The sequence below is a fragment of the Vulpes lagopus genome, chromosome 4 (genome assembly GCF_018345385.1).
Source record: "Vulpes lagopus strain Blue_001 chromosome 4, ASM1834538v1, whole genome shotgun sequence".
Taxonomy (NCBI): Eukaryota; Metazoa; Chordata; class Mammalia; order Carnivora; family Canidae; genus Vulpes; species Vulpes lagopus.
Window position 1 is genome coordinate 59,521,257 of NC_054827.1, and position 27,083 is coordinate 59,548,339.

The 27,083-nt window shown below is 60.9% G+C and overlaps 1 protein-coding gene across 1 annotated transcript in view; it reads right to left on the bottom strand.

Moving 5' to 3' along the window:
• The window catches only part of PKD1L1 (polycystin 1 like 1, transient receptor potential channel interacting), a 92,873-nt gene that overhangs the window by 33,172 nt on the left and 32,618 nt on the right, over positions 1–27,083 (bottom strand). The window contains 19 exon segments of the mRNA XM_041751083.1: positions 387–470; positions 1,621–1,813; positions 2,614–2,714; positions 3,781–3,935; positions 4,046–4,097; positions 4,099–4,157; positions 5,879–6,118; positions 7,303–7,515; positions 11,869–11,925; positions 12,644–12,839; positions 15,042–15,153; positions 16,955–17,075; positions 17,638–17,780; positions 18,907–18,984; positions 19,867–20,037; positions 21,541–21,606; positions 22,206–22,520; positions 23,367–23,527; positions 25,744–25,965. Coding sequence (XP_041607017.1) covers positions 387–470; positions 1,621–1,813; positions 2,614–2,714; positions 3,781–3,935; positions 4,046–4,097; positions 4,099–4,157; positions 5,879–6,118; positions 7,303–7,515; positions 11,869–11,925; positions 12,644–12,839; positions 15,042–15,153; positions 16,955–17,075; positions 17,638–17,780; positions 18,907–18,984; positions 19,867–20,037; positions 21,541–21,606; positions 22,206–22,520; positions 23,367–23,527; positions 25,744–25,965 — 2,739 coding nt within the window.

Here is a 27,083-nt window from a genome sequence, read left to right on the forward strand (position 1 = left end):
AGTCTTTAAAATTTTTTTTAAAAATAAATAAACTTTAAAAATAATAAAGACAGCTCCCTTCTGTTTGGAAGAGAAAGAGGGAGCTACGGACGTGCGTAAACCAGGCTGGGCGCACCACCGTGTCCCTGGCGACAAGAACGGCCCCGTCAGTGTGGACCCACAGGCTAAAAAGGATGCGGACATTCTCACGTTTCTGCGTCTCCTGCCCGTGGATGGAAGGACAGACGCCATATGATATTCACGGAAGATTATCTACTCATGTGGGCCGGCCAGGATGCAAACCAGCGACAGCGACATGGGCTTCGGGCATCTCAGGAGGACACGCGGGCTCCCACGGGGGCAGCGGCGCAAATAAAACCTACTGTTCTCCAGAAAACGGAGCTCACCTCTGCAGCTCGGAAATGTCACTCACTGAGAAAGTGGCGTTCGGGCTTCTTCTTGAGATGGACACGGGCACCAGGCGGTCATGGCTAGGAGGGAGACGCGGGCTGGGGCACCAAGCACGGGCCGAGAGTGGCGTCTACAGCGTCATGTACGCGGGTGGAAGGAGGGCCAGAAGGGGTGCCGGGGGCTGGTAATCGCAACTTCATGCAGATGCCTCAGTGTCCACACCCTGCAGGCTCCAGCCCGGCCCCGCTGGGGGCAGATGCGTGGCCGCCCACCAGACTCTCACTAGCACCCTAGCGCCAGTCCCAGGCTACAGGCCCCCGTCCCGCCACTCCTTCCGTGACAACTGCCGAGAGGCCGATTCTTTAGGTTTTAGTAAAACCTACTTGTCTCTCATTATCCTGGGAGCAGGCCCCATGCGCTGGTCGCTCCCGGGCCTCCAGCCCACAGACCGGTGCCCGCGGACGGCAAGACATAATAGGGGATAAATATGTCAGTGCACTAATGATTGATATCAAACTGAACTTCTGAGCCACGACCAATAGGGTTGATGTGTCACTAGCCAGGACACAGGATAAATTAAAAAACGCAACAGAAGAGCAGCAGCAAGACGTGCCGATATGGGGTAGGACCTGGACCTATCGGGCGCCGCAACTCCCAATTCTTTGTAAGAAGGAAGTGACTATTTCCATTCCTAAACGTGCCCGGTCACTGTACCCGCGTCTGGGGGAGGGGTCACAGCAGCGCCCCTGACGGGACGGTCAGCTCGGCCGCTGGATGATGAACAGCGTCTGCTCCAGCCGTGCGACCCATGCACCCAACTCGCCCGAGGCTGACATGGCCCACGGGCACCGTGCACACATGGAGTTTGCCCCGGCAATCACACGTGAGCTGGGCTCTCCACAGACGAGCAGTGGAGACGGCAGAGGCCGCACGGCTGGAGGGCAGCCACGGCAGGCGCCACCGTCCACCCAGCAGTGCGCTTCGACAGACTCGGGGACGCGAGCCGCAGCCGTCCCCTTGCAGGGGGCACCCAAGAGCACCAGACAGCCAGACCCGGCTCTCCTGGAGGTTCCTGCACCGAGGGCACCGGGCTTGCAGACGGGCAGGGGCACACAAACCAGGTTCCCAGGGACCCACGGCCAGGGAGGCTCCAGGGACCTGGCCCCACGCCGAGGAAAACGTGGTCGGCTTCTAAAAACCTCGGGTTTGTCCGCAGCAGCACGTCTGTACCTGCAGTTCACTTTTCCTGGAGACGCTCCTGGCTGTGGGGAGGAGCTCGCCGGCCTCCACTCTCCGGCTTCCCAGGCGACGCACTGCAGCCAGTGGAAGCGCACAGTGTAGTTCACGGCCTGGGCTGAGTATCTGTTCCGAGGGCTTCTGTCATAGTCAGCATCCAATAAGGATAAATAGCCCAAGCTGAGGTCTAAAAGGAGAAAATAAAATGAAATAAATACAACCTGAAGGTTGCAAGGTGTAATGTGTTCCAAAAGCCACTGGAGGAGTGGGCAGCGGCGCAGGGGGCACTGGGGCAGGGCATGGGAGGCAGGGGGCCGGGGGCAGCGGGGCCGTGGGGCAGGGAGCAGGGCATGGGGGTGCTAGGGGTGGGGGCAGTGGGGCGGGGTAAGAGTCATGTGGCCACTTCCTCTCCCAGATTATTTAAACTGTGCAGCAAACCGGTGCAGACAAGCTCCCCCACCCACCCTCCCGCGGCCAGCAGCGTGTCGGATCCATGCACCTCTCTTCTGGGTGCACCCAGGTCCCTCCCCACCCTGATGGAGAAGGGTGAGGCAGGGAGGCCCCACAGGAGAGGCAGTAGCAGCACCTGGAAGGTGGCGGGGGGAGGTGACCGGCTCGGGCCACACCCAGGTGTGCACCTGCCACTCAATGCCTCCGCCACGACTGAAGCAAGGCGCTGCTATCCACACGAACCTTAGAACAGCCCTTGTCACCACGAGAGCAACTCAGACTGACAGGACGGGGTCCCTGGACGGCTCAGTGCGCTGGGCGCCCAGCTCCTGGTTGCAGCTCAGGTCTTGATCCCCCGGTCATGGGATAGAGCCCCATGTCGGGCTCTGCGCTCAGCAGGGAGTCTGCTTAGACTCTCTCCACCCCCTTCCCTCCTAGCTCATGCGCACGCTCACTCGCTCTCTCTCGAAAAAATGAAAAAATCTCTTTAAAGATTTTTAAAGTAAAAATTAAAACGAGGAGACCTCGCCCACTGACCTCTCAGAGGCCCAGCAGGTATATGCAGGTGCACGGGCTGCTCATCCCAGACATAGACCTTTTTCACAAGAAAAGCAGAAGGAGTGGGTTTCTCGGAGAACCTGGAAGGGAAGACAAAGCCCCAGTGTCCAGTCGTGTTTTGCTTTCTCCCCTCAAAGACCTCCACCAGACGCTTTTGTGCAAAGATCCCTTTGACAACGAGGACACAGGTGGGGATGCAGCTGCGCTCACTTCACGGCACCACTGGGCACCACCCCTCGTGGCGCCGCAGAATAAAAACCTCTGAACAAAACACAGACGTGGGAGGAACACGGCGGCTCCGCGGGCTCAGGAAGGTGGCGGCCAGGCAGCCTCCCCTGCTGGGGACAGTGGCCGTGGCCTCCGGGACGGCAGACGGCGGACGGCGAGCCCCACAGGGCCGCTGGGAACCTGGCTGCAGTCCGTCTACCTGTGTCTGCGTGACTTAAAGAATTAAGTGAAAATGCAAGCGGAGAGAAGCGGCCTGCCCCAGGTAGCGCCCCGCTCACGTGGCAGGATGAGGGCGGAGCCACAACACACACCGAGCCCAGGCAGCAGGCGGTGTGGACGGCGCCCTGCGGGCGGGAGGCACAGCTGGCGGAGGGGCCCCGCCCGGGCAGGGGGGGCGCTGGAGGGAAGCTTTGTCGGAGGCGCGGGGACCCGGCCCTGTGACTGCGGGATGGCAGGACACCCTCCCCGCTGGCGCTGCTCAGCATCCCCTCGCGATCCGCTCGCGAACTGGGCCTACCTGAGCCTCGCAAACTCAGCGTCGTGGGGAAGGGGATTCATTAGCAAACCTCCTCCTCAGATACATCGGTTTGAACACATTTTTTTTCCATTAAAAAAAATAAATAAAAAGTAGAATTCTGACCCAGGTCTACACTGGAGAGAGAACCGGATTCCGCATGGGGCCGCCTGTGCGATAACAGACGCTCAGGTATATCTTCTTCTAAGCTTAGCGGGCAGGAGCCGCACCTCAGAGGAGACAGTGTGCGGCTCCCTCTGTGAGCCAGTGACCACGTCACGTAGGGCCATTGGACGACAGCGTCTTGACTGCGTGCAGAGTGGGTTCCCTCCCTGCTCTCGGAGACGCTCTTGCTGTGGCCTGGCTCCGGGGTGGCGGGTCCCCCCCCGCCCCGGGCAACGCACCTCACCAGCACCATGACCGGGAAAGCTCCTGACGGGGGCCTAAAAAACTCGATCCTTATGTGCAGGGACTCCCGGGGGGTCGCAGCGCCCGTGAACTCATGAACGTTCACTCTGTCCCGAAGCAGCACAAACGCTGTCCTGGTTCTTCCGTTGTCCTGTCACCAAATGGAAAGCTCAGTCAGCAAAATCGGCCTCTGCAGAAGTAGAGGCAGGGGAAGTGGGTCAGCGCGGCCGGCGCGACCCCGGGGGCTTGCAGGGCCCTCACCAGGCCGCCTTCCTCCCCGAACTCCACGGCCACGGGTGCCCTCAGCCGCCAGCCGCCGACAGGGCCTCCTGCTGGAGCAGCCGAACAGGGATGCGGAGACCACCTGGCCAATCTGCGGAGACAAGAGCCCCGACGTCCGGGGTCGCGCTGTGCACCCGCCGGGAACCGGCCAGGACGGCAGGGCTGCGGCGCCGCTGCTTCGCTCGGGCGAGGACCCTCACGACACTGATCATTTCCAAAGCCCTTAAAGCAGTTTTTTGCCCCGACGGGAGAGAGAGGCAGAGGGGGAGAGACTCCCAGGCAGACTCCCCGCCGCGTGCGGGGCGCCGTGCGAAGCTCAGTCCCACGATCCCGAAATCAGGACCTGAGCCAAAATCAAGGGTCAGACGCTTTCCGAGCTGAGCCACCCACGCACCGCGGCGCTTCTGCTCCTTCCTTGAGGAGCAGCAGGAAGGCAGATTGCGGGCGGCCAGGAAGGTGCAGAAGGACGTACAGACAGAGTGGAGCGGCTGGCCTGGATTGGCGGCGCTCGGAGGCCCCGCCGGCCCCGCTGGGGGAGCCACATCGGAGGCCGTGTCCGTGCGCCAGCCATGTACGGGGCGCACACCCAGGCTCCTGGGGTCTTGTGCAACATCTTCCAAAGTCGCCAAAGTTCCCCGGCTGACGTCACTTTATTTGGCTACACAGGGATGATCGGAATTCACTTAAATCATCGGTGAGCTGTAGCTCCCCATTGAACGTTTAGGAACGACTCTACCGGGGTTATCACTAATAATGTTTTGAATAAAAAAAAAAAAAAACATGGTGCTTTGAATGACTCTTCCCTCGCTTCCTCTGGATTCCTGCAAGCACAGCAGCAGGTCCGGCATCTGAAGCTTGGTGTGAGCTCTGCTCGGGGAGCACGCACCACGGACACCTGCTCGCCGCAGCTCCTCGGAGGGGAGTCCCTTTTGGAGCGTTGCACTGCTGCACCTTAAAAAAAATCATTTTGGGATCCTGGGAGGGCTCGGGGGTTTAGCGCCGCCTTCGGCCCAGGGCGTGACCCCGGGGTCCTGGGATCGAGTCCCACCTCAGGCTCCCTGCGTGGAGCCTGCTTCTCCCTCTGCCTGGGTCTCTGCCTCTCTCTGTGTCTCTCATGAATAAATAAATAAAAAATCATTTTAATTTCTATTTCCTTACTGCTTGTTAATGTGAATGGCTTTCATATGCTGATTAAGCATTTCTATTTCCCTAAAGCAATAATAAAACGTCAATGTTTTGTAAGATGAGCATTTTTCACCCAAAGAAGGCATCCGCCAGTAAGTGGTGGATTCATTCATCAGGCATTATTGGGCACTTGCGCCAGGCTGGGGTCCTTCACGTGGGTCCTGGGTGCGGAGGCACCACGTCCCCAACGTCCCCGGTCTGACACCCGCTCTGACCCTGCTGCCCTCCTCTGACAGCCTCCTGGGGACCCAGCGGCCACCCTTGCTGGTCCAGCCGGGCGTGCTCGTGAGTGAGCATGGAAGAAGAGAGGTACGCTCTGGGTGGTCCGAGGTAGCCCCTTCTTAAGTTTCACGGGGCTAAAGTCTTTATTTGGTCACAGAAACGAGTATACCAGGTTAAAACGGCCTCACAGGCACTACTGAGGGGACCCAGACAGCTGGATCCCGGGAGACCTAGTTCTGCTAAAAGTTTCTTCCAAGAAAAATAGAGCCAAGGGCACATTCCACGTGGGCCCTCTCTTGGCCCTGAGCAACACGTGCCACCTGCACCCTCTCCTCGTCACCAAAGCTTCCTTACCGCAGGTTGGAGGTAGTTGTGGGAAGGGACTGGTCACCTGCCATTTCGTACCTGCCCAGGACCTCGTCCCCACGGATACAGGTTCTTCTTGAAGAGCATGAGCTGGCTAATGTAGCACGGGCCCTGCACGGCCCCCACAGGACTCTGCGCAGCCAGGTCTGCAGGCAGGTGCACCTGGACAGAGCCCAGGCTCTGCACGGAGCTCTGCAGGTCGTGGTGAAGACGCGTGCGGAACTCCATCTGCCCAGCGCTGACATGGAGCTGGTGCTCCATGCTTGCAGAGAGGCCGTCCTGAAACAAAGCCCAGGGTCAGCGCCTGCCGTGCCCGTGGGTCAGGTGTCTCGGGCCAGAAGCAGGTGAGGGACGGCGAATAGGTGGCCCATCTCAGGGTGCTTGAGATTCGGTGGCCTGAGCAAGCGCTGTGACATGAAGACCTAAGCACCGAAGGACAATACTAACACACAAACGGTTTTCTTTGCTTCTGACGCGTCCTCCCGTGATTTTATGCATTTTGCAACAAGTGTTATACTTTCGTTATTCCTCTGGGGGTTTCATAGCTTGCCCAGAAGCAGCCTGAACACTGCGTGGACCTGGCAGTTGACCTCAGCACAGGGCCACAGGGCTCAGCGAGGGGAGGGTTAGGTGTACAGTGCACAAATGCGTGACCACTAATCGCAGTTCCTCTTACGAGATTCAAGTGGGAGCGTGTTTATTTTCGGATTTCCCAAATGTAAGCTAAACCAGTAGGTCTGGGCAGGAAGGAGGATAAATGGGTAGGGGAGGAGAAAAAGAAGCCTGTCTATGAACTCCTTACAACCTGGGGCCATTTCCTACGGGGGGGAAATCTGGTAAACCCCGCAGTTACTACAGCAGAGACAAACGTCAGTGGATTTTTTTTGTAGTTGAATAACAGAGGGTTGCTTTTTGCATGAATGCACATTAGGAATCCTTTGCATTACTTCAGTTTGCTCCTCGAGAAGAACGTGTGCTCAGAAATGCTGTCTCTGAGGCTGGTGGCACCGCAGACATCCCAGAAAGAAAGCTACCAAAATGTGGACGGAGGGAGCAGAAGCAGCTTTTCATGGGAATATTACAATATTCCCATGAAATACTGATTTTTTAAAAGATTTTATTTATTTATTTATTTATTTATTTATTTATTTATTTATTCATGAGAGACACAGAGAGAGAGGCAGAGACACAGGCACAGGGAGAAGCAGGCTCCATGCAGGGAGCCCGAGGCAGGCACTCGATCTTGGGACCCCGGGGTCACGCCCTGGGCCGAAGGCAGACGCTCAACCTCTGAGCCCCCCAGGCGTCCCAGTACTTGGAATTCAAACCAAAAATTTCCAAGGGCCCCACGACCACCCAGAACAATCAACACAGTACTTGAAGAGCCAATTCTACTTTTTGGTTTCTAGAAGCAGCTACACGAGGGGATGGCTGTTACCCGTGGAGAGAAAAGTCTGATGTACCAACAAGAGATCCGAGATGATCTTGGTCCCCTCTTCTTGCAGGAAGCCCGAATTCCTGGGTTTCTCCCAGTCCGAGGCCTCCAAGACTTCGGATATGAGTAGGATGAGCTCAAGCATCAGCCCCTTGTCCACTGCCAGCCTCCCCGACAGCGGGCTCTGAGCGAGGGGTGCCCGGGCAGACTTCAGGATGAGAGCCGCGCTCCTGAAGCTCAGCTGTGGGAAAAGAGAAGGTGTAAAGGGAGGTCTCCCCATCTCCCCATCCCCGCTTCTTCCATCACTATGGGAAATAAAGCCACTCCAGGGCTCCAGGAACTGGGGATCGAGCCTGGGCTTGGTGCCCAGCGCATTATTGGCCAACTTCATTGGCGCCAACGTCTTCTCTCGTCTTCAGTTTCCTGACCCATGAAACAACCACAGAAAATAAAGGTCCCATGGCCGTTTATGCTAAGACACTACTTGGTTTGAACCCAACAGCTGCTTTACAAACCCTTCTGAAATGGCCCCCACCACCTGCTGCAGGCATCTCGAGCCCACGGAACTCTTAGGGCTCCCAAAGGACCGAGGCCTCTCCCTGCAACGCCCTCGCCCTGTGTCTGCCGGCAAAATCCTACTCCTGTCCTTCCCAAGCACTTAAGAGGGACCATTTTCGAACACGTGTGAAAGTAGAATAATACAGTGTTCCAACACGCCCCCCTCCCAGCTGTGGCCCTTACTCATTGGCAACAGATTTTCTATCCCTCCTTGGATTTCTTTTTTTTTTTTTTTTAACGATTTATCCATTTATATGAGAGAGAGGTGGAGGAGGGGCAGAGGGAGAGGGAAAACCTTCGGCAGGCTCCTTGCTGAACGCAGAGACCAATGCAGGGCTGGATCTCACAACCCTGAGATCATGACCTGAGCCGAATCCAAGAGTCAGGGGCTCAACCGTGAGCCACCCAGGCGCCCTTCCCCCTCAGATTTCTAGGACAATATTTTAAAGGAAATTTCAAGCATCATTTTTATCCATCACACATCAGTGTGCATTGCTGACAGATGAGAAGTCTTTCTAAAGACCTGGCCATGACGCTCTGGTCGCACAGAACAAGATGAATCGTGGTTCTTTCCCACGTAGCTTTTAGAGCCAATTTCTTTTTCTTTTTCTTTTTTTTTTTTTTTTTAGAGCCAATTTCAAATGCCCACCGGGCAGAGTGCTCTCCACACTGCCTTTCTGGGACACTTGGGCACCCTCCTCCTTAAAGGACCCCACATGTTTACCGAAGTAAGTCTGGTCCCACATTTAGCTTCAGTCATCCGGCCTAAAAGACAAAACCAAATGTCCTCCTGCCTTGTGCCTTAGCAGCTCCTGGCAATTGCTAATAAATGCATATTGATGAAATGGAATTAAGATTCTCCTTTCTGACAGCGTGCTTGGTTAACCAAAATGTTAATGTTTCAGAAATACTTCCTGAAATCAAACTCTTTCACCAGCAGTAAAATTAGCTAGTCTGGAAATACCCAGAAACCGCTACGAACAGCACCATACAGGAAGGAACTCATCATCCGTGTTTTCAGTGTTTTAAAGAACACACTATGACCATTTGTCATACTGGATGCTTTTCAACCAAAACTATTGGAAGCGGTTTCTGGAAATGAGAGCCACGGTCAGGTTTATCGGAGCACAGTCAGGGGCAGGGAAAGGGGCAGTCTGGGAAAGGGAGGACAGTCGGGAGGCAGGGAGCACAGTCGGGGGCAGAGAGCACAGTCGGGGGCAGAGAGCACATTTAAGGGATAGGGAGCACAATTGGGGCAGAGAGGACAGTCAGGAGGCAGGGAGCACAGTCGGGTCAGGGAGACAGTCGGGAGGCAGGGAGACAGAGGGCAGGGAGACAGTCAGGGGACAGGGAGCATAGTCAGGGGGAAGGGAGCACAGTCGGGGGCAGAGAGGACAGTTGGGGGGCAGGGAGCTCAGTTGGGGGCAGAGAGGACAGTAGGGGGCAAGGAGCACAGTCAGGGGGTAGGGAGGACAGTCGTGGGGCAAGGAAGACAGTCAGGGGCAGGGAGCACAGTCGGGGGCAGGGAGCACAGTCGCAGGGCAGGGACGACAGGCAGGAAGTGGATGCGAGGGCGGGGGAGGAGGTGCGGGTGCAGGAACCAGTGGGTGGCTGCAGTGACAGGCCTGAGCCCTGGGGAGGTCCGCGTGGAGGCCCCAGGTCAGCGTCACTGTCACGCAGACATAACGGAGAAGGTGGTGATGAGACCCCCGTCTCCCTCCCGGGGAGGAGGTGCAGAAAGCATAGGGCCAGGGATGCTGCCCTGGGGCACAGGGCACCGAGCAAAGAAGGGAGGAGCCCACAGCAGTCACAGCCAGGAGACTGTCCCGACCTGGCGGGGGGGATCCCGACAGGACGAGAATTGGCCAGCGCTGGGACTGGACAGGCTCCCTGCTGAGGCGGGGACAGCAGCCAGATCCCCTCAGCTAAAGTGTGCAGGTGCCACAGGCGAGAGCCCGCTTCCTGCAGGCCTGGCTCTGAAGAGGGGCCAGAAATGGGGTGACGTCCAGAAGGATTGTAAATAAGTGACATTCTGAGCAAGCAGGGGATCATCCCGCAGAGAGGGAGAAATGGGAAAGGCAGCCAAGAGCTCCGACCCAGAGCCGGGGGGGTTGACAAGAAAGAAGGGTGGGGGCAGGGGGTCAGCGTGGGCTCAGATCGACATCTCGGGGTTGCAGAATCGAGCCCCATGTTGGGGTCTGAGCTTGGCAGGGAGTCTGCTGGAGATGCTCTCCCCCCTTCCCACTGTGGGCTCTGTCTTTCAAATAAATAAATAAATAAAATCTTGAAAGGAAGGAAGGAAGGAAGGAAGAAGGAGGGAGGGAGGGAGGAGGGAGAGAGGGAGGGAGGGAGGGAGGGAGGGAGGGAGGAAGGAAGGAAGGAAGGAAGGAAGGAAGGAAGGAAGGAAGGAAGGAGAAATCTATAAACAACTTATTTTTTTTTAATTTTTTTATTTATTTATGATAGTCACAGAGAGAGAGAGAGAGAGGCAGAGACACAGGGGAGGAAGAAGCAGGCTCCATGCACCGGGAGCCCGATGTGGGATTCGATCCCGGTCTCCAGGATCGCGCCCTGGCCAAAGGCAGGCGCCAAACCGCTGCGCCACCCAGGGATCCCCTATAAACAACTTATAAAACTGAACACCCATAAACCAAATAATCAAGTTAAAAATGGGCAGAAGAGGGGTGCCTGGGTGGATCAGCTCAGTCGGTTGAGTTCAAACTCTTGGTTTCAGCTCAGGTCATGATCTCGAGGTTGTGAGATCGAGCCCGTTGTGCTCAGTGGGGAGTCTGCCTGACATTCTCTCTCCCTCCAGCGCTCCCCTATGCCCGCTCTCTCTCTCTCTCTCTCTCTCTCTCTCTCACACACACACACACACACACACACACACACACAAAGACATTTCTCCAAAAAAAAAAAAAACCCACTCAAACAGCAGAGACATGGAGAGATGCTCGACATCACTGGTCATCAGGGAAATGCAGAGCAGACCCCGATGAGGTCCCACCTGACACCTGTCAAAATGGCTAAAATTAACACGGGAACAACAGGTGTTGGTGAGGATGAGGAGAAAGGGGCGCCCCACTGCTGGCGGGGACACAAGCTGGCGCAGCCGCTCTGGAGAACAGCGTGGACGGCCCTCGGAAAGTTCCATTGGAGCTACCCTAGGACCCAGCAGTAGCACTGCCAGGTGCCTACCCAGAGGATACAGGACACTGATTCCAAGGCCCGTGCACCGCAGTGCTCACAGCAGCAAGGTCCTCCACAGCCCCACCGTGGAAGGAGCCCAGGTGTCCACCGGCCAAGGAATGGGTCGGGGAGCGGTGCTGTGCACGCGGTGGAAGGTTACTCAGCCATAAAAAGGAATGAAATCCTGCCACGGGCAACGGTGCGGATGCGCCGAGAGCTTATTACGTGAAGCGAAGTAAGTCAGTGAGAGGAAGACTAGCACCGTGTGGTCGCGCCCCCGTATGGAATTTAAGGACCAGAGCAAGCAAGTGAATGGGAAGGAACCAAGGAACGGACTCTGCACTCTAGAGAACAGGCTGCTGGTGAGCAGGGGGCAGGGGGGGGGGGGCAGGTGACAGGGACGAAGGGCGCGCGAGTCGTGAGGAGCGCCCGGCGTACGGGAGGCGGAGCCGCTGCACCGAGCACCTGAGGCTAACAGTACCCTGCAGGCTGGTTACACTGGAATTCAAATAAAAACTTGAAAGAAAGAAGAGGAAGCTGGAAAACCCTGTACCCGGGTTCGTAACAGAGAGCGACCCCCTTACCCGGAGCATGTGTCGCACGGATGATACGGCCGGAACCTCTCTACTTGGGGTTTCCTGGCCTCTGTATTGGGGAACGAGCTCATCCCCGGTGATCTGGGACAGGTGGCCCTATTCACGCGAATTCTCAGGGCAAGTCCCGCGTCTAGTTTAAGTGTCAAACCATAGCCTGCGCTGTGGGTCCTTTAACAACTGACCGAGGGCCTCCCGATTATGCAAAAACAAACAACAACATAGGAAAGCACACTTGGGAGGAGACGACTCACCTTACGAGGGAAGCGTAGGAGGCCCCTCAGCATGAGGACGGAGTGGGTCATGTCTTCCTGACCGGGACAAACAAGCAAACACATGGGGACGGAGAGAGAAGGAAAGTTCGTCACGGTCCCAAGTGGCGTCGCTCCCAGCATCCTCCCGCACGCAGAGCACATCCTGGTCTCTGAGCCGAGACGGTGGAGGAACCGTCCCCTGGACCCACCTGGCCTGCTAGGGCCCTGTGTCCTCCGGGCGTCCCCTGGCCTCTGGCCTCCCCCAGCCCAGCAGGGTGTGACCAGAAGGGCCGGAGAGAAGGCCGGAGCTTGGGGAAGTTCGGGAAAAGGGTGAGAGGTGCCGAGGGGGAGAAACAGAACTGTGCGGTTCTTGGGTTGGGGCTTCAGCGTCACAGGGCCCCGGGCATGTTCTGAGACGCAAGCACCCTCGGGTGGCCGCCGGCGGCGGGAGGCGCAGACGTGTGCTCATCGGGCACAGAGGCGTTTGCACACGCGCCCATTTCCTTCCAAGCCCAGATCATCATACACTTGACTCGGTCATTTCGTGGTTGACAAGTCAAGTCAGGCGGGATTCACCCCCCTTGGCTTAGAGAAACACGAGCAGAGAGATCTGCAGTGATACCAGGGCGCACACCCGGGCCACGCGGGCTGGCCTCCCCACCTCCCTCCTTGACCGTGTTTCACAAGCTAGACGATGTGCTGGTGAGCCCGCCGGCCATGGGCCTGCCACAGGGATGCCACTGGGGACACGGAGCCCACCCTGCTCCCCCCGCACCTGATCTGCCACAGGCAGTCCGCACGTGGAAGAAATAAGCGCATCCTGTATCCGCGACCACTGGCCACACGAGGGACTTCGGTCCTCCACGGCCCAGCGACTCAGGACCCTGGTGATCGTGGTGATATAGTTCCTGATCTCGGTGTAACTGCCCATCAGCTGAAGAGTGGACAGGTGCTTCAGGCTGGAGTTATAACTGAAGGGAACGGAAGACTTGTCGGGATTGCTCCAGCCTGCTGCCAGCCTGCCCCACCTGCGGCCCGGAGGACTTCTACCTGGTATAGAAAACTCCTTGGGGGGTCAGGGCTGATGGGGAATGGCTCGGAGGGCAGGCAGTCGGTGCAAGAGAAACTCAGAAAAGGCCGTGAGGCCTAACATCGGAACTCCGAAAGACCCCTGAGCAGAGCTGAAACGGGCCCAGTGCCAAGCACAATGGCAGAGCTGCATTGCAGCGCACGACGCAGGACCAGCCTGAACTAGACAGAGACAGCAACGTGGCCACAGCTGGCTGGAGGTCCCCAAGCATCTGAACCCCGCACCCTGGTTACGTGGGGTTTGTGCCAGGAACGCAAGAGCAGCCCAAGTATGATAATCAGTCAGGGTGATAGCCCACGGTAACGGACCGAGGGACACAACCCACATCATCCTCTCCATGGAGCCAGCGAACCGCTGACAAAATCCAACACCCTTTCATGATAAAAAAAATACCCTAAATCTAGGAATGCAAGGGAACTTCTTCAACCTCAAAACAAACACACCTATGGAGAACCTACAGTGAACACGACACTAAGTGGTGAACGATGAAAGGCTTCCCGGCTTAGACTGGAAGAGAGCGAGCCCCACATCTCCATACTCGCCACTTCTATTCACCTTTGACTGGAAGAGTCCAGCCCAGGTGAGTCAGCTAGGGGGAAAAGAAAAAGTTATCCAGGTTGGAAAGGAAGGAGTAAAGCTCTGTTTGCAGAATAGAAAAATGACGTGAAAAATCCCCAAGAACGCACTAAGAAGCTACGAGAATAAATGAGTGTGCAAGGCCGCAGGAAACAGGATCGATAACATAAACACCGACTGTATGGCTACACAGTAGCAATAAGAATCCAAAAGCAGAATTTAGGAAAAACAACTCCATTTACAATAGCATTAAAAAGAATAGGATGCTTACAATTACACTCCACCAAAAAATTCGATACCTGTACCGTGGGAACTATAAAACATTGCTGAAAGAAATTAAAATCTAATAAAGGGAAAACCGCAGATGGGTGGACTTCATGTTCTCAAGATGACGATCTTCGCAGAGCGATCTACAGACTCCAGGCAGTGCCTGTCGAGATCCCCGGGGGCTTTGTGCTGACGTTGCCAAAATAACCCCCAGGAGACCCAGAATAACCAGAACGGGCTTGAACAAGAAGAACAAGGCCGGTGGGTTCGTGTTTCCCAATTCCAAAATACACTAGGAAGTTACAGGAGGGAAGACGGCGTGGCTCGGGGTGAGGGGGACACGGCAGACGGAGCTGCACTGAGGCTCCGCAGCATTCCTGGCCAATTGATTTTGACCAAGGGCCTGGGACAGGTTAATGGGGAGAGATTGGCCTTTCCGACGCACGATGCCGGAAGAACTAAATATACCTGCAGAAAAATGAACTTGGAGCCTTACCTCACGCCACACACACACTGGCCCAGAGGGGCTCACCGGGCGGCCCTGCGGCCCAGCAGCTCCCCCTCAGGCATCCGCCACACCCCGCATCTCTGTTCCTAACAGCATTATTCCTAACAGTCAGAAGCAGAAACACATCACACGTCCACCAGCTGATGAACGGATGAACAGGTGGCGGGCCCACAGCCGAGCGCCACCTGGCCACACAGAGGCAGGGTCGCGACAGCCCCGCAACGTGGATGGACCTCAAAGACGCCACTCAAGCGAAGGAGCCAGGCACAAAGGAGCACACGGGGCGTGACCCTGCTTGCAGCCACGTCCAGGACGGGCAAATCTGTGGGCAGGACGTACGTAGGGGAGCTGTCGGGGCTGCAGGAGGGAGCCGCGTGGTCGGGGAAGGAGAGGGACGGTGAGCGAGCCCGAGGGTGTAGGGGACAATGGCAAAGCCCCAAAGCTAGGGGTCGTGATGTTGGCGCTCGGCTGTGTCGTGCACTGAACCCAAGGGGCCAAGCGTGCGCAGGTGGGATCCCAGCACGGTGGGCACCCTGCGGGCTGCAGCCACCTGGGCGCATCGCACACACCTGAGTCAGGGCCGCGGAGGCAGAGCCCTGGCTGCTTCTGTTCTCGTCCCCAGAGGACGGGTCCCCGGGAGCCACCACAGACCCCACCTGTGGCTATCGGGGGACACCCTGCTCCCGAGGAGGCGTGGGCCGGCCCGAGGGCGTCCCCGCACAGCGCACTCACGTGTCCTCGTCCAGGCAGAGGCTCCCGTGGAAATGGGGCAGCACGGTCACTGCCACCGCGCATGGGAGCGTCCGGGAGCCCACGCCGTCCATGATCTCCGTGGACACCATGACTGGAAGGGAACGTGGGAGGAGGGTCACTGTGGAGACCAACCGCCCAGCATCCAGAGTCTCTGGGCGGATCCATGTGCCCGGGAGATGACGTCACAACACAGCAGGCCTGGGCCTAAGCGGGGGGCCACCCCGCAGGGGTTCCAACAGTGCCACGCGGCAGTACGGAGCCCTGGGCACCGGAGAGCGGCTGGCAGGAGTGGCCGTGGGCCTGGAGCTGCAGACGTGGCCGCCACGGGCCTCAGGAGCCTGGCAGCATCGCTCACACACCCAGGCACTCCCTCGTCCGTCCTGCCAGCCCAGCATGCCAGCAGCAGCACGACACAGCAGTGACGGGCCTGGCCCCCCAGGAGACAGAGGCCACCCAGCCTCGAGGATCGAGGGCACAGTGATCGTTTGAAGCAGCTCCTGAGCGATGCACGGAGAGGGCAGGTCTGGGGGCAAAGCTGGGACATCCGCACGCAGCCCTGGGAGCAGCCCGGCCGACGGCTGAACAGGCCCGGCTACAGGCCCGTGACCAGGGCTTTGCGGGAGGACCTGAGAGGGTGCTGCTGCCATGGGGGCCACAGGGCCAGCCCGGAGCTTCGCCGAGGCGCAGACCAGACGCAGGCGGCCACGTAAAAGCCTTCGCAACCAGAAACACAAAGCCAAGGGTCTGGCACTTGATTTTGAAGGTCGGCGTTTCTCCAGACGTGGCCCCTGGACCCGGGGCCACCCAAACAGTCCAGGCACATGCCCAGCGGGATGCTGAGCCCGCAGGCAAGGGGGCAGGTCCTGCAGTGAGAGGGCTGGTGCTACAGGGACGCAGGGCTTCCAGGGCAGAGCACGCGGCCCCCGGGGAGGCGGAGAAGGCGAGAGCACCAGCGGGCAGGTGGGCAGGCTGTACCCAACCACAGCCTGGGGAAGCTGCTCGCAAGAGACGGGTGGGCGTAGGCCCAAGGGTGCAGCGCGCTGCACCTGTTCCTCTCGCGTGCCCCTGCCCCCATGACCCTGGAAGTCAGCTCTTCACAGGCATCCATCACCCTGGTGTGCACAAGCCTCCTGCGCTCCTCGGGGTGGGAGTGGGGCCTGAGTGACGTCACCACCCCCCCGACCCGCTCGGCGGCCGTGGCCTGAAGTCTAGGTCTGCAGATTCTGACATCAAGAAGCCCTTTAGCCTGACAAAGAGTCGAGGCCCTGCCCCGACGTCCTGCGGGCGTCTGCCCGGCCCTGGGGTCTGTAGGCCCTCAGATGGGGTCCCACGTGGCCACAGGGGGCGTGGGTGAGGGGCCTGTGGGCTGCGGACCAGCGAGGGCTGCATGGCCAACGCCAGCGGGTGGGGGAGGCGGGGGAGCATCCGCGTGCAGGACCGTTTCCAGGAGACACGGGGCATGCGCAGCTTCACTGTGGAGGAATTCATGACCCAGGCCACACGCAGAGGCCCCTGCGGTCGGAACGCCCTTGCCCAGCGTCACTGACCTGGGTCCCACGCGGGGCCACCTCACACCCCGTGCTTTGTGAGTACGGGCGGAGGCTGAATTCATGAATGCAGGTGTTCTTGGGCATTGTGGCCCTTGCATATAGTTCAGTTACAACCTCCAGGTACAAGAAATGAATCGACTTACAGTATTGCTAATGCTCTGTTTCGAGCTAAAAAATATAGGGGATCCAGCTAATCTAAAAAGCACAAGATGTTTTAAGATGAATACATAACAACGGTAATTTCTAGACACATAGTTTGAAGACTTCCTAGGTTAGGGAGGCGGGGGAAGGTCTAGGGCCGTCAGCGAGCACTGCCAGCGCCCAGACCCACGCCCGACTCACCTTTGTAATTGTCCGAGGGCTCGCCCGCCGGCAGCACGAAGTAATACTGGGTGTCTCTCCCATGGTACAAAGTGTGTTCAGAGGCATTTCCTATCCGGTAACTAAATTTGTAACGAAAGTCCTAGGATCCGTTCCATATAGGGGCAAAACACAATGTTGAACAAACCGAATTAGATCCCCAGTAAACACACGGCCCTGCATCCCTCACTCCACCCTGGACCCTTGTTGGCAGACGGGCCAGGGCCAGGCAGGGGCTGCTCGCACGGGGGTGACCACCGACCTCCGGGACCCCTTGCCCAGCGCCAAGAGGGCCCCACGCTGTGCTGTCACTCAGGGCGGTGCGCTCCCCAGGCCTGGGAACCCCAAAAGCCACAGAGACACAGATCTCTGGGCCTCCTGGGGGTAAGTTCTCTTTCAAATGAATAAATAACATCTTAAAAATAAATAGGACTTAATAAGGAAAAAAAAAGAGCAGGGCACTTGGGGCCTGCAGGAGGCCAGGATCAGCCCTGGGGCCGCGCGTGGTGGGTTTGTGGGAGGAGCAGGCCTGGCACCCGAGAAGCTGGAGGGCATCCCCACGGCACCCCTGCGCCAACCCCGGCGCCGAGCTTCACACCTACAGCACTTCCCCGAGCACCTCCTCTGCCCCGGCCTCTGGGACGGACCTGCGTGGCCACGCGTACCGGTCTCACCGCCATGCAGAAGACGCTGAAGACGGTGTGAGCTTCGAGGCCGCGGTGCGGCTGCACCTGGCAGGCCACATCCCGCGGGGCTGGATGCAGGGTCACGTACAGCTGCGCCCTCCCCAGCAGGCCGCGCGTGGAGGCTACAGTGGAGGACGAGGTGTGAGGGCCGCGCCCCCTGTGGGTGCCGTGTGCGAGGGGAGGGGACAAAGCCTCGCAGCCCATCCCAAGGCCGAGGCCAGCCTGGCGAGCGTGGGAGTGGGGGGGCGGGGCGAGGGCTGCTGGGGCGTACAGGGACACAAGCGGGACGGCGGGGACGACCCAGGCCTCAGCGCTCAGGCTCTGAGTCTCCCCACCCCGAGGCAGTGACCGGCCAAAGCCAGCAGCCCCCGTGTCCGCACTTGGACAAATGGCAGTGGCAGTGGGAGTGAGGTGTGGCCGCAAAAGCAAAGGTCTCCCATGTGCCTGACGCAGGCGCCCGGGGGTGCATTTCTGGACGCACCGAGTGAGGGGCTGCAGGACGTTTGCAAAGTCATCAGGCAGAGACGGGGCATGGGCGTGACGGCTGGGGACCCCTTGGGCTTCGGGAAGGGAGGCCCATCGGGCTACGCGGCTGGGGACGTGGGCCCAAGGGGCGGACTGTGACCCTAACCCGTGCACACGCATAAGCCATCAGGTCATATGGAATCAAAAGCCTCGGGAAATGGGGCAGAAAATGTAAAACTGCCCCCGAAGGGAGATGTGAGAGCAGGTTACGGAGCAGCCAGAGGGGCGCGGAGCAGGCGCCGTGCGAACAGGCGGCTCACAACCCAGGCTGCGCAGAACCACCGTCACCTCCTAGGGGACTCAGCAGGCGTACAAGTCATCGGTCAGTTTGCGGGGAGAGAACCAACGTACACAGTTGTCTTGGGGGAAAAAAACCTAATGCACACGTCGTTTTCTGTCTTCCTAGAGGCAAACGTCTCCACCTTTACCGTGACCTAAACACGCTGCTGACCCCATACGGCCCAGAAGCGCGGGGGGAGGTACAAGGGGCGGAGGGAGCTCAGCGGGCTCCGGAGCTAGAGCCGGGGGCTGGACGGGGCTGCAGCTTCCAGAAGCCCCATGAATCACGACAACCCGCTTCCCCGGGCGCCTGGGGGCTCAGGTCTCCCCGGGCTGCCTCTCCCCGCTCCTGCTCGTTCTCTCTCTGCTCTAATAAAGAAAATCTTTAAGAAAAAGCAAACCCTAATGGTCCCCGCAGCAGGGCCAGCGGGCAGTGGGACATACCCACGGAGGCTTGCACGACGTATGTCTCCCCGGGGCTCAGCGAGAATGGCTTTATTGTCACTGCGTGTCCCGTGATGCCTGCGGACAAGGGGGCGTCAGTGGGCTGCGGACACACAGACCCCAGCCCCGGAGCTGCCTGCGGAGCATGCTCGCTGCCCCCGCCACTGCCCTCGGGGTGCGACCCGCCTGGCTGCAGGCCTGGGAGCCCCCTGCAGCCCCCCCTGCCCGAGCACCCTGAGCAGGGGCCTGGGGTCACATCTGGATCGCACTCAGCTCTGGCAGTGAGCGGACCCTGGCGGGAGCCCACAACACACTCATGCCAGCTGGGGCATCCACGGGGTCCCACGGGACACATGGGGTCTGCCCATGGCGCATGATTAAGGCATTTCAAAGCGATGTTCTCGTCTCGAGGGCACCGACTGGGAAGCATTTCTTAAATCTGGGTGTGACTACTGCCCACTGGTGACGGGTCCCCTCCTTAGCGGCCAGAGGCTGACCCCAAGCGCGGGCTGGTGGTCTCAGCAGGGAAACCCTGGTTTCCCGAAATGTGGCAGGGGACTGGGAGGAGACAGCCATGTGATGTCAGGGGAAGCCCGGGGCTCCAGGGCGGGAGTGCAATCCCACACGCAGCACCGCCAGCAGAGCCCCCGTGCCCACGTCACGCGGTGGCCGCCCCCAGGGAGGACGTCCGGGTCCCCGGCCTTGGAGGGCTGCCTGGCACAGGCTTGGCGGCCCCTGCACCCCACGGCCTGCAAACGGGGCTCCCAGCGGGCCACAGAGGAGCCCCCCCACCTTGGAGTGGAGCCTCTGCACCCTGTCCACAGAGGGACACGCGAGGAGAAAAGGCACAATGAGCCCTCAGGCTGCTCTCTTGAAAGGAAAACTTGCAGAGCAAACTGAGGTCTGGTCCCCAACCCCTGACCAGCTGTGAACCCCCAGACGTGAAGCGAGTGCTCCTACCAGAGGCCGTGTAGCTGCGGAAGAGGGCGCGGCCCACCGGGGCCTTGGGCCAGTCCACCATGAGGGCCGGCCCGGCCGCAGGGCGCAGGGGGCCCAGCAGGTTATCCCCATCCCCCTGGCCCCCACCAGGACTCAAACTCGGGTCTGCTCCCAGGAGGCTGGCGCCGGACCCTAGGAAGACAAACCAAGGTGACGGATGGTCAAGAGACAAGTCCCAGTGACGTCCCGGAAGGCCAGTGCCCCAGCTGAGCCCAGCAGAGCAGACAATGCTGGCCACCGCCTGTCCTACAGGCTGGACCAGGGCGAGTGAGGACAGACACGGGTGTGGGGTGTGGAGGGGACCCAGCAGGTGGGCCGTGGCCAGGCCATCGCCTGGGGCAGGTGCAGACACAGGCCGGAGCCAGCTCTGCAGTGAGCACCCGGAGGAGGGGGGGAAATGCGACTTGAGGGGGTGAGGAAGCAGGAAACGAGGTGGGAGAAAGTGCCAGAAAGCCACTGAGGATGGCCTGCGGGGGGCCTGGCCGCACCCTGAAAGCACCCGGGCGCGGGCTGTCCAGGCAGCGGGAAGGGAGGCGGAGACAGAGGAAGAGCTCACGGGTGCCCGGGCACGCGGCGGTGCCAGGATGCCGCGGAGGACAGACAGACTGACTGCAGGCTCACGGTCACCAGGAGGAGACGCCGTGAGAACACGACCCGCGTGGGGCTCGGAACCGACTCACAGGCAGGAAGGCGATTCCATCAATACTGTGCTTTCCCTTCATTCAGCCTTATTTACGGGGCACCTGCTGTGAGCCCGGGTGAGCCCTCACACACCTGTGTGGACACGGGGTGGAGCCAGGACAGGCCTAATGACACCGTGGAGGCAGGGGAGGAGGGCGCCGACAACACCGGGCAGGACAGATGGACAAATCCTCCATGACCGTCTGGCTGTCCTGACACAGAGGGACACATCGCCCCCTGAGCTTCCAGCCGTCCCGTCCAGTGATGGATACGTCATCCACCAAGCACTATCTGTCTCTCGAGCCAGAGTCCAGGGACCGTGATCATCTGGATCGAGGGTCCACACTGGCCGCAGAAGCACGCCCGAGGGCAGGAGCAGGGCCGCGGGGGGAGAGCTGGCGAGCACCAAGAGCTTCAGCAGCGGCAAGGACGCGGGGCTGTCACAGGAGCGGAGCTGGCGGAGACGGAGGGGGGATGGCCCAGCAGGAGGAAAGCACCGGCGGGAAGGAGGCCGTGCTCCACGGGGACACCTCGGGGCTCTGGCCGCCAACACCCGTGGACCAAGGTAGGGGCCATGGACGGTGCCTCCGGGAGCCTGGGGCTACCTGGGGCTCTGGAGCAAGGGACCCCGAGTACAGAGGAGGCTGAGCCAGAAGATCGGGGTGGACAGTGCCCTGCAAAGGAGTCTCAGCTTTTCCCTGTGCCTCTGGGAGCTCTCGGTGCTCGTGATGCCGGGGCAGAAGGGGAGCTCTCGACTTCAGAGACTTCAGAGCCTGGGCTGGCGTGGGGACACAGGGACACGGGGAGCCCCAGAGAGAGCAGACACCTTGGTGCCTGGGTTGGCGTGGGGACAGCGACACGGGAACCCCAGAGAGAGGGGACACCTTGCAGCCTGGGCTGGTGTGGGGACAGGGGGACACGGGGAGCCCCAGCACGGTGACAGTGACGACTCACAGTGGGCTGGCTGTCTCCCTGTGGGCGGCACCGCCTCCTGGATGTCCCCGTAGTCGGCTTCGAAGTCTATGGGGAGGAGCAGAGCACTGCCTGTGACGTGCACAGGCCTCCCGAGGCGCCCACGGCCGCCCAGGCCTCGTGCAGGGTCCACCCGTGGCTCGGCAGTGTCACCCCATTGCTGGGGCCGTGGAGGGGCAGGTAGCTGGGTGCGTGGCTCCCCGGGATGAGCCGCCGTGGGTGCAGGGCCGAAGCCAAGCTCTCGCTCCCCCCGCTCCCCTGTCCCTTCAGAGAGCCTCGTGCCCCTTCCCCTCAGCAGGACGGACGTGGACACATCCCCTCGGCTGTCCTGTCCTGGGGGCTGGGGGTGCAGAGGCCCCCCACCCGCTGGCCTGAGGCCCAGGGCCCCTGGGGCGGGGACATCTGCCAGGCTGCAGCCCAAGGAAGGTGCACGTCGGTGGCATCACGAGGGGACGGTGCTCCCCAACAAAGGGTCCCCTCTCCACTTGGGAGGCACAGAAATGGTTTGGGTGCAGCCTGGAAACTGGGGGGAAAGGGAAGGGCCGGGGCACCGGGACGGAGTGGGGGACGGGACGGCCCTGAGCCTGACACGGCCTCGCTGGGGAGAAGGGACCTGAGCACAAGCGTCCTGCAAGCTCAGCACTTACCAGAGGGGGACGGCGACAGGCTCCGGGGCGACCAAGTCCCAGGGGACCCCGCGTCCTGGCGAGCCAGTCCAGGGAACGCGGCGTTGCCCGCAGCAGGAAGCGGGTGCGTGCCGACGGGCCCCGAGGATGGTGTCCCCGGGGGTGATGGTCCCGGCTGCACCCAGGGCTGTGGTGACTGCTTCCGCGAGGACGCCACACCCGTCCCGCAGGGCTCCGGGCAGCTCGGCGCCGTGGACGGTGCGCTGGATGGCGGCAGCGTGGAATCGGCCCCCAGGCCGGCAGCACCCAGCAGCCCCACCGCCCTGCAAAAGGGACCTGGACCAGACGGGCACCAGGGTCAGACGTTGGGGCAGGAGCAGTACGCGTGTCACCCTGCGGGCACCGGGGCCCAGGGGCCTGAGCATCTGACCATTCATTCTGTCTCGGGTCGTGATCCCAGGTCCTGGGATCGAGTCCCGCGTGGGGCCCCATGCTCAGCGGGCGTCTGCTTCTCCCTCCCCCTCCCCCTGCTCACGTTTGCTCTCTCTCAAATGATTACATAGAAAATCTTTTTAAACAAACAAATAAAAAGAAACAAAACCACGTACGGCCGTCATCGGCATGCCACCCTCACACACGTGACCCCCACCTGGGAGGGACTCGCGCAGGAAGTGGCAGGGAGCTCGGTTCCCCAGGGGCAGCAGGGAGGTAGGTGGAGGAGCAGAGCTAGTGTTCGTGTCGGTCCGCCTGCACCTGCCCTCCCCCGCACACCTGGCGCAGGTTAGTCCCGCCTCCTCTAGACACGCTCACCTGTGCACCCCCCCCCATGTGGTCAATCTAAACGGCGCTGCCGTGAGTTATGAGAAAGGATTTCTACGGGGTCACTCGGGGACGCCTCACTGCCGTCACAGCGAGACTGTCGGGCGATAGAGGGAGACACTCGCTGCTGTGCTGCGACCCGCGCGCAGGCTGTTTGCCCGTCAGCCCCTCCGCGTCCCCCCCCACCCTTGGTTCTGAAAAGCCCACAGGGCGTGGGAAGGGCCCCTGCAGGAGGGGCGCCCGTGTGGTCACGCCCGCCGGAGGGCACGGCCCGGACACGGGTCCGGGCAAGTCCGCGTCTGCCCCAGGACCTGAGGCCTCCGCCTCCCCGGGTGGGCGAGGCCAAGGCGGCTGGGGCCTTACCGTCCCTTCGGGTCCCTTCCGTGGCGTTGACCAGGAACAGGTCCCAGGAGTAAGACAGGCGGGGCCCCGCGGCACACGCGTCGCACTCGGCGCGCAGGGAAAGCTCTTCGTTCCAGTTGACAAGCGCGTCCTTGAAGCTGCCCCGGGAGATGCGGACAAACCTGCGCCGCGCAGACAGGGTGGGGCGTTAGGGGAAGCCCGGGGGGGCTTCGGTCTCGATCTCCTGGGGGCATGTGGCACCGGCAAGGCCGGCACGACGGAGCCTACGGGTTGACAGAGCCCGCACAGGCTCCCCCAGCACCGCCTCGGGCCCCAGGCCGTGCACCCTGCCCGGGAGGCCGCACAACCCCCCACGCTGCACGGAGCTCAGGCAGGGCCGGGCTGGCACCCTGACCCCCACCCTGGGCCGTGCACCCTGTCCGGGAGGCTGCCCAACCCCCCACACTGCACGGAGCTCAGGCAGGGCCAGGATGGCACCCTGACCCCCCTCAGGCCACGCACCCCGCCCTCCCTGCCCAGGGAGGCTGCCTTCCCCCACCCCTGCTTTCCTCACCTCAGAGCCCCCCACCCCCGCCACCCGGAGCCTGACCTGGGTGCCCCCATTGCCAGGTGCATCCTTCATGCCCACGGCCCCGCCCGCTCTCGGCCGCCTGCTGCCCCGACCCCACACGTGGGATCCCAGCTCCCTCAGGCCTGCGGGCCGAGCCTCCTCCCCTCCTCCAGGCCCTGCTGCCACCCAGGCTCACTCGCCATCCTGCGGGACATGATGCAGTGCCCCGGCCCCCAGGCCCGCTCCAGTGGGGTGTTTGCTTGTGGACGCGGGGCCCTCAGCAGGTCAGGGTGGGGGAGGCCCCCGAGTGGGTGCGTGGTGCCAGCATCTCCCACGTGAAGGCGCTGGTCCGCGCGGGTCTCAGACTGCAGCCCGTAGGTGCAGCTCCCGGCGCAGGAGGGGTGGGGCGTGGGGAGCGCGCAGCGCACAGGCTCCCCGGGGCTCAGGCTGGCCTCTCCCTCTGTGTGCGTCTGCCCATAGGTGCTCACACGTCTCCCGCAGGGGTGCACTCGGGCCAGGAGGGGCCCACCCGGCCCAGCCCGGGCCTCACGGCAGGCGGTGTCCACCCTCCTCCCTCACAACACAGTCCAGGAGGGTTTCAGAGTCAGCGCTTTGTCTCAGGGCCCTCGGGTGGCTGCCTCGGCTCAGGTCCAGGTCCCAGGGTCCGGGGATCCAGTCCCGATGGGCTCCCTGCTCAGCGGGGCGACCGCTGCTTCCCTCCGCCCCTGCCCCTCCCCCCATGCATTATCTCTCTCTCTCTCTCTAATACAAAAATAAAATCTTGACAATTAGTACATTTGGTATCTTGTAAGGAGCAGAATTACATAGTGCTTTGTATTTTTTAGAACAAAAGTGTCTTATTTATTACATAAATCGTCCGATTTATGGCCCGAGGTTTGTGACCCTGTACGTCCCTTCACCTTCTGTCTCTAATTTTTTTTTAAGTAGGTCCCACACCCAACGTGGGGCTTGAACTCAGGACGGCGAGATCACAGCCTGTACCGACCGCGCCAGCGGGCACCCTGATTCCCCCAGTTTGACTACATGTCAGGACTCCTGAGAAAGGCAGGTGGCCTGGCCTGCGTGGACCGTAGGCAGGTGCCCCATCTTGTCCACCTTATTTTTCATGGCCTCAGGCCTGAGCTCCTGGGGGGCATCCCCTCCAGAGCGGTCTGAGCTCGGTGCCACGGCTCACGTCCTCTCCCTCGCATCGGTCCTGCCAGCACAGCTAATTTGCTTCCTCCTCCAGGAAGCCTCCCAGGACCCACCCAGTTCTGCACACTTTTAACCACGGGCTGTCTTCACATCAAGGTGGTGACTGCCCAGGCCCCTCGCAGGTCCGTGTACGGAAGCGGCCCGCCCGTCTGGGCCCGTCCAGGTGGCCTGCTTGCCCCCGGCCCGCTCCCTGATGACCCAGGCCCCCAGGGGTGACGGGAGCAGCTGCGGCTCATGCATCCGGGGTCTGGCCTGCTTGTTGCAGACCCGGCTGCCATCGGAGCGCTTCCCTACCCTCGCGCCCTACGCTGCCTCGACGTCACACGTGGCCCAGCCCCATGATGCCCGCAAGGCCCTGAGGCGAGGCCCCGGGTGCCTCAGCCCCGAGCCCCAGCGCAGGCCTCTGCCTCGGGGCAGCTGCCGGGCTGGAGGGGCGCCTCCTCCTAGGAGCCCCCCACGTCAGCAGTAGCCTGTACGTGCGTCCCCAGGCCCCAGCCCTCGTCAGTCGGGCCCCTTGGCCCTCAGCACAGGGGTCCTGTGTGGCCCCAGGTCCCGGCGACCGCCCCCATCACCCCCAGGCCCAGCACGCAGGGAGCACGGGGCACACAGTACCTGAGTGCCGCATCGGGGCGCGGGGACAGGAACACCTGCGCCTCTGAAGAGTTCCGGCCGGCGCTGGACACGGTCAGCGTCACGAGAAACTGGTCATAGCTGTTGCTGAGAGAGCTGGCGGGAAAAGAAAGGGAGGGGGCCCCGGCACGCAGGCTGTGCGGAGAGGAGGCGGTGAAGCAGGGCTCCCCGGGGGCGCCGGCCGCAGTGCACGTCCAGTGGTACCTGTGGGAGAAGCCGCTGTGGGGCGACCTCGCCGGCTCACTAAATGGGCTTCCCTGGGCCCGGGAGCAGGCGGGGGGAGGCCCTCGGGGGGAGCGCTCCTCCTCCTCCAGGCCTGGTGGGCGTGGTCCCCGCCCCCAGGGAGCAGACGCAGGCTGGACTCGAGCTCGTGGGCACCACGCGGGGCTCACACGGGGGGCGCAGAGTGAACAAGAAGCACGTCTCCTGAGGCCGGGCGCCGGACGTACCCAGAACACAAGCATGTGATTGGGGAGCCCAGTGGCCGCCTCTCGCCTCCACCAAAGCCCACACTTCACCGCTCACGGGGTGAAGAGACAAAGTGACTCCTCTAGCTGTTCAGGAATAGTCGTGGAGGACCCACGCTGTGCCAGCCACAGCCCTGCCCTCCTGGAGTGGATATTGCAGCGGGGACAGAGCACTGACGGTGCCTGCAGCGAGTGAGTGAATATGGGATGTCACAGGCAGAAGGAGCTATGGACAAACCGCAGACAACACGGGACAGTCATCCCTGCAGACGAGGTCATTGGAAGCCTCCCTGGGCACACGATGTCTGACGGAAGGAGATGGGTGGTGACAGTTCAGGGGCAAACTGAGGCAAGATGCAGAAGGCGCCCCCACTGCCAAGGCACCAAGGGAGAAGCATAGTTGGGTGTCTGGGAACCGCAGGGCAGGGTGAGGACTCGGGGCGCAGGTGACGGTGGACGCTGAGGCACGGAGAACGCTCTCGCTCTCGCTGAGCACAGAGGCAGTGCCACAGGGTTGGAGCAGAGCTTGACAAGACTCCGTCCACCTGCTCTGTGAGGCGTGGTCTGATGATGGTCACAGGGAACATGGGGGCTGGGGAGGAGACCCCTGAAAGGAGCCCAAGATGCCACTCGGCCCGGATGGGGCCAGTGAGTTTTCCCAACAGACTGGCCAGGAAGCGGGAGAGAAAAAGAGAACTGCTTAAGGTTTTTGGCCTGAAAGACTGGAAGGATGCCTCCGTCGGCAGAGATGGAAAGGCCGCAGAGGGACCAGGCCAGGAGATGGCAGGACACCCAACCTGAAGGCCAAGAGCCGTCTGGACAAAGGATGCATGCTCCAGGTGACCGGCACATGGA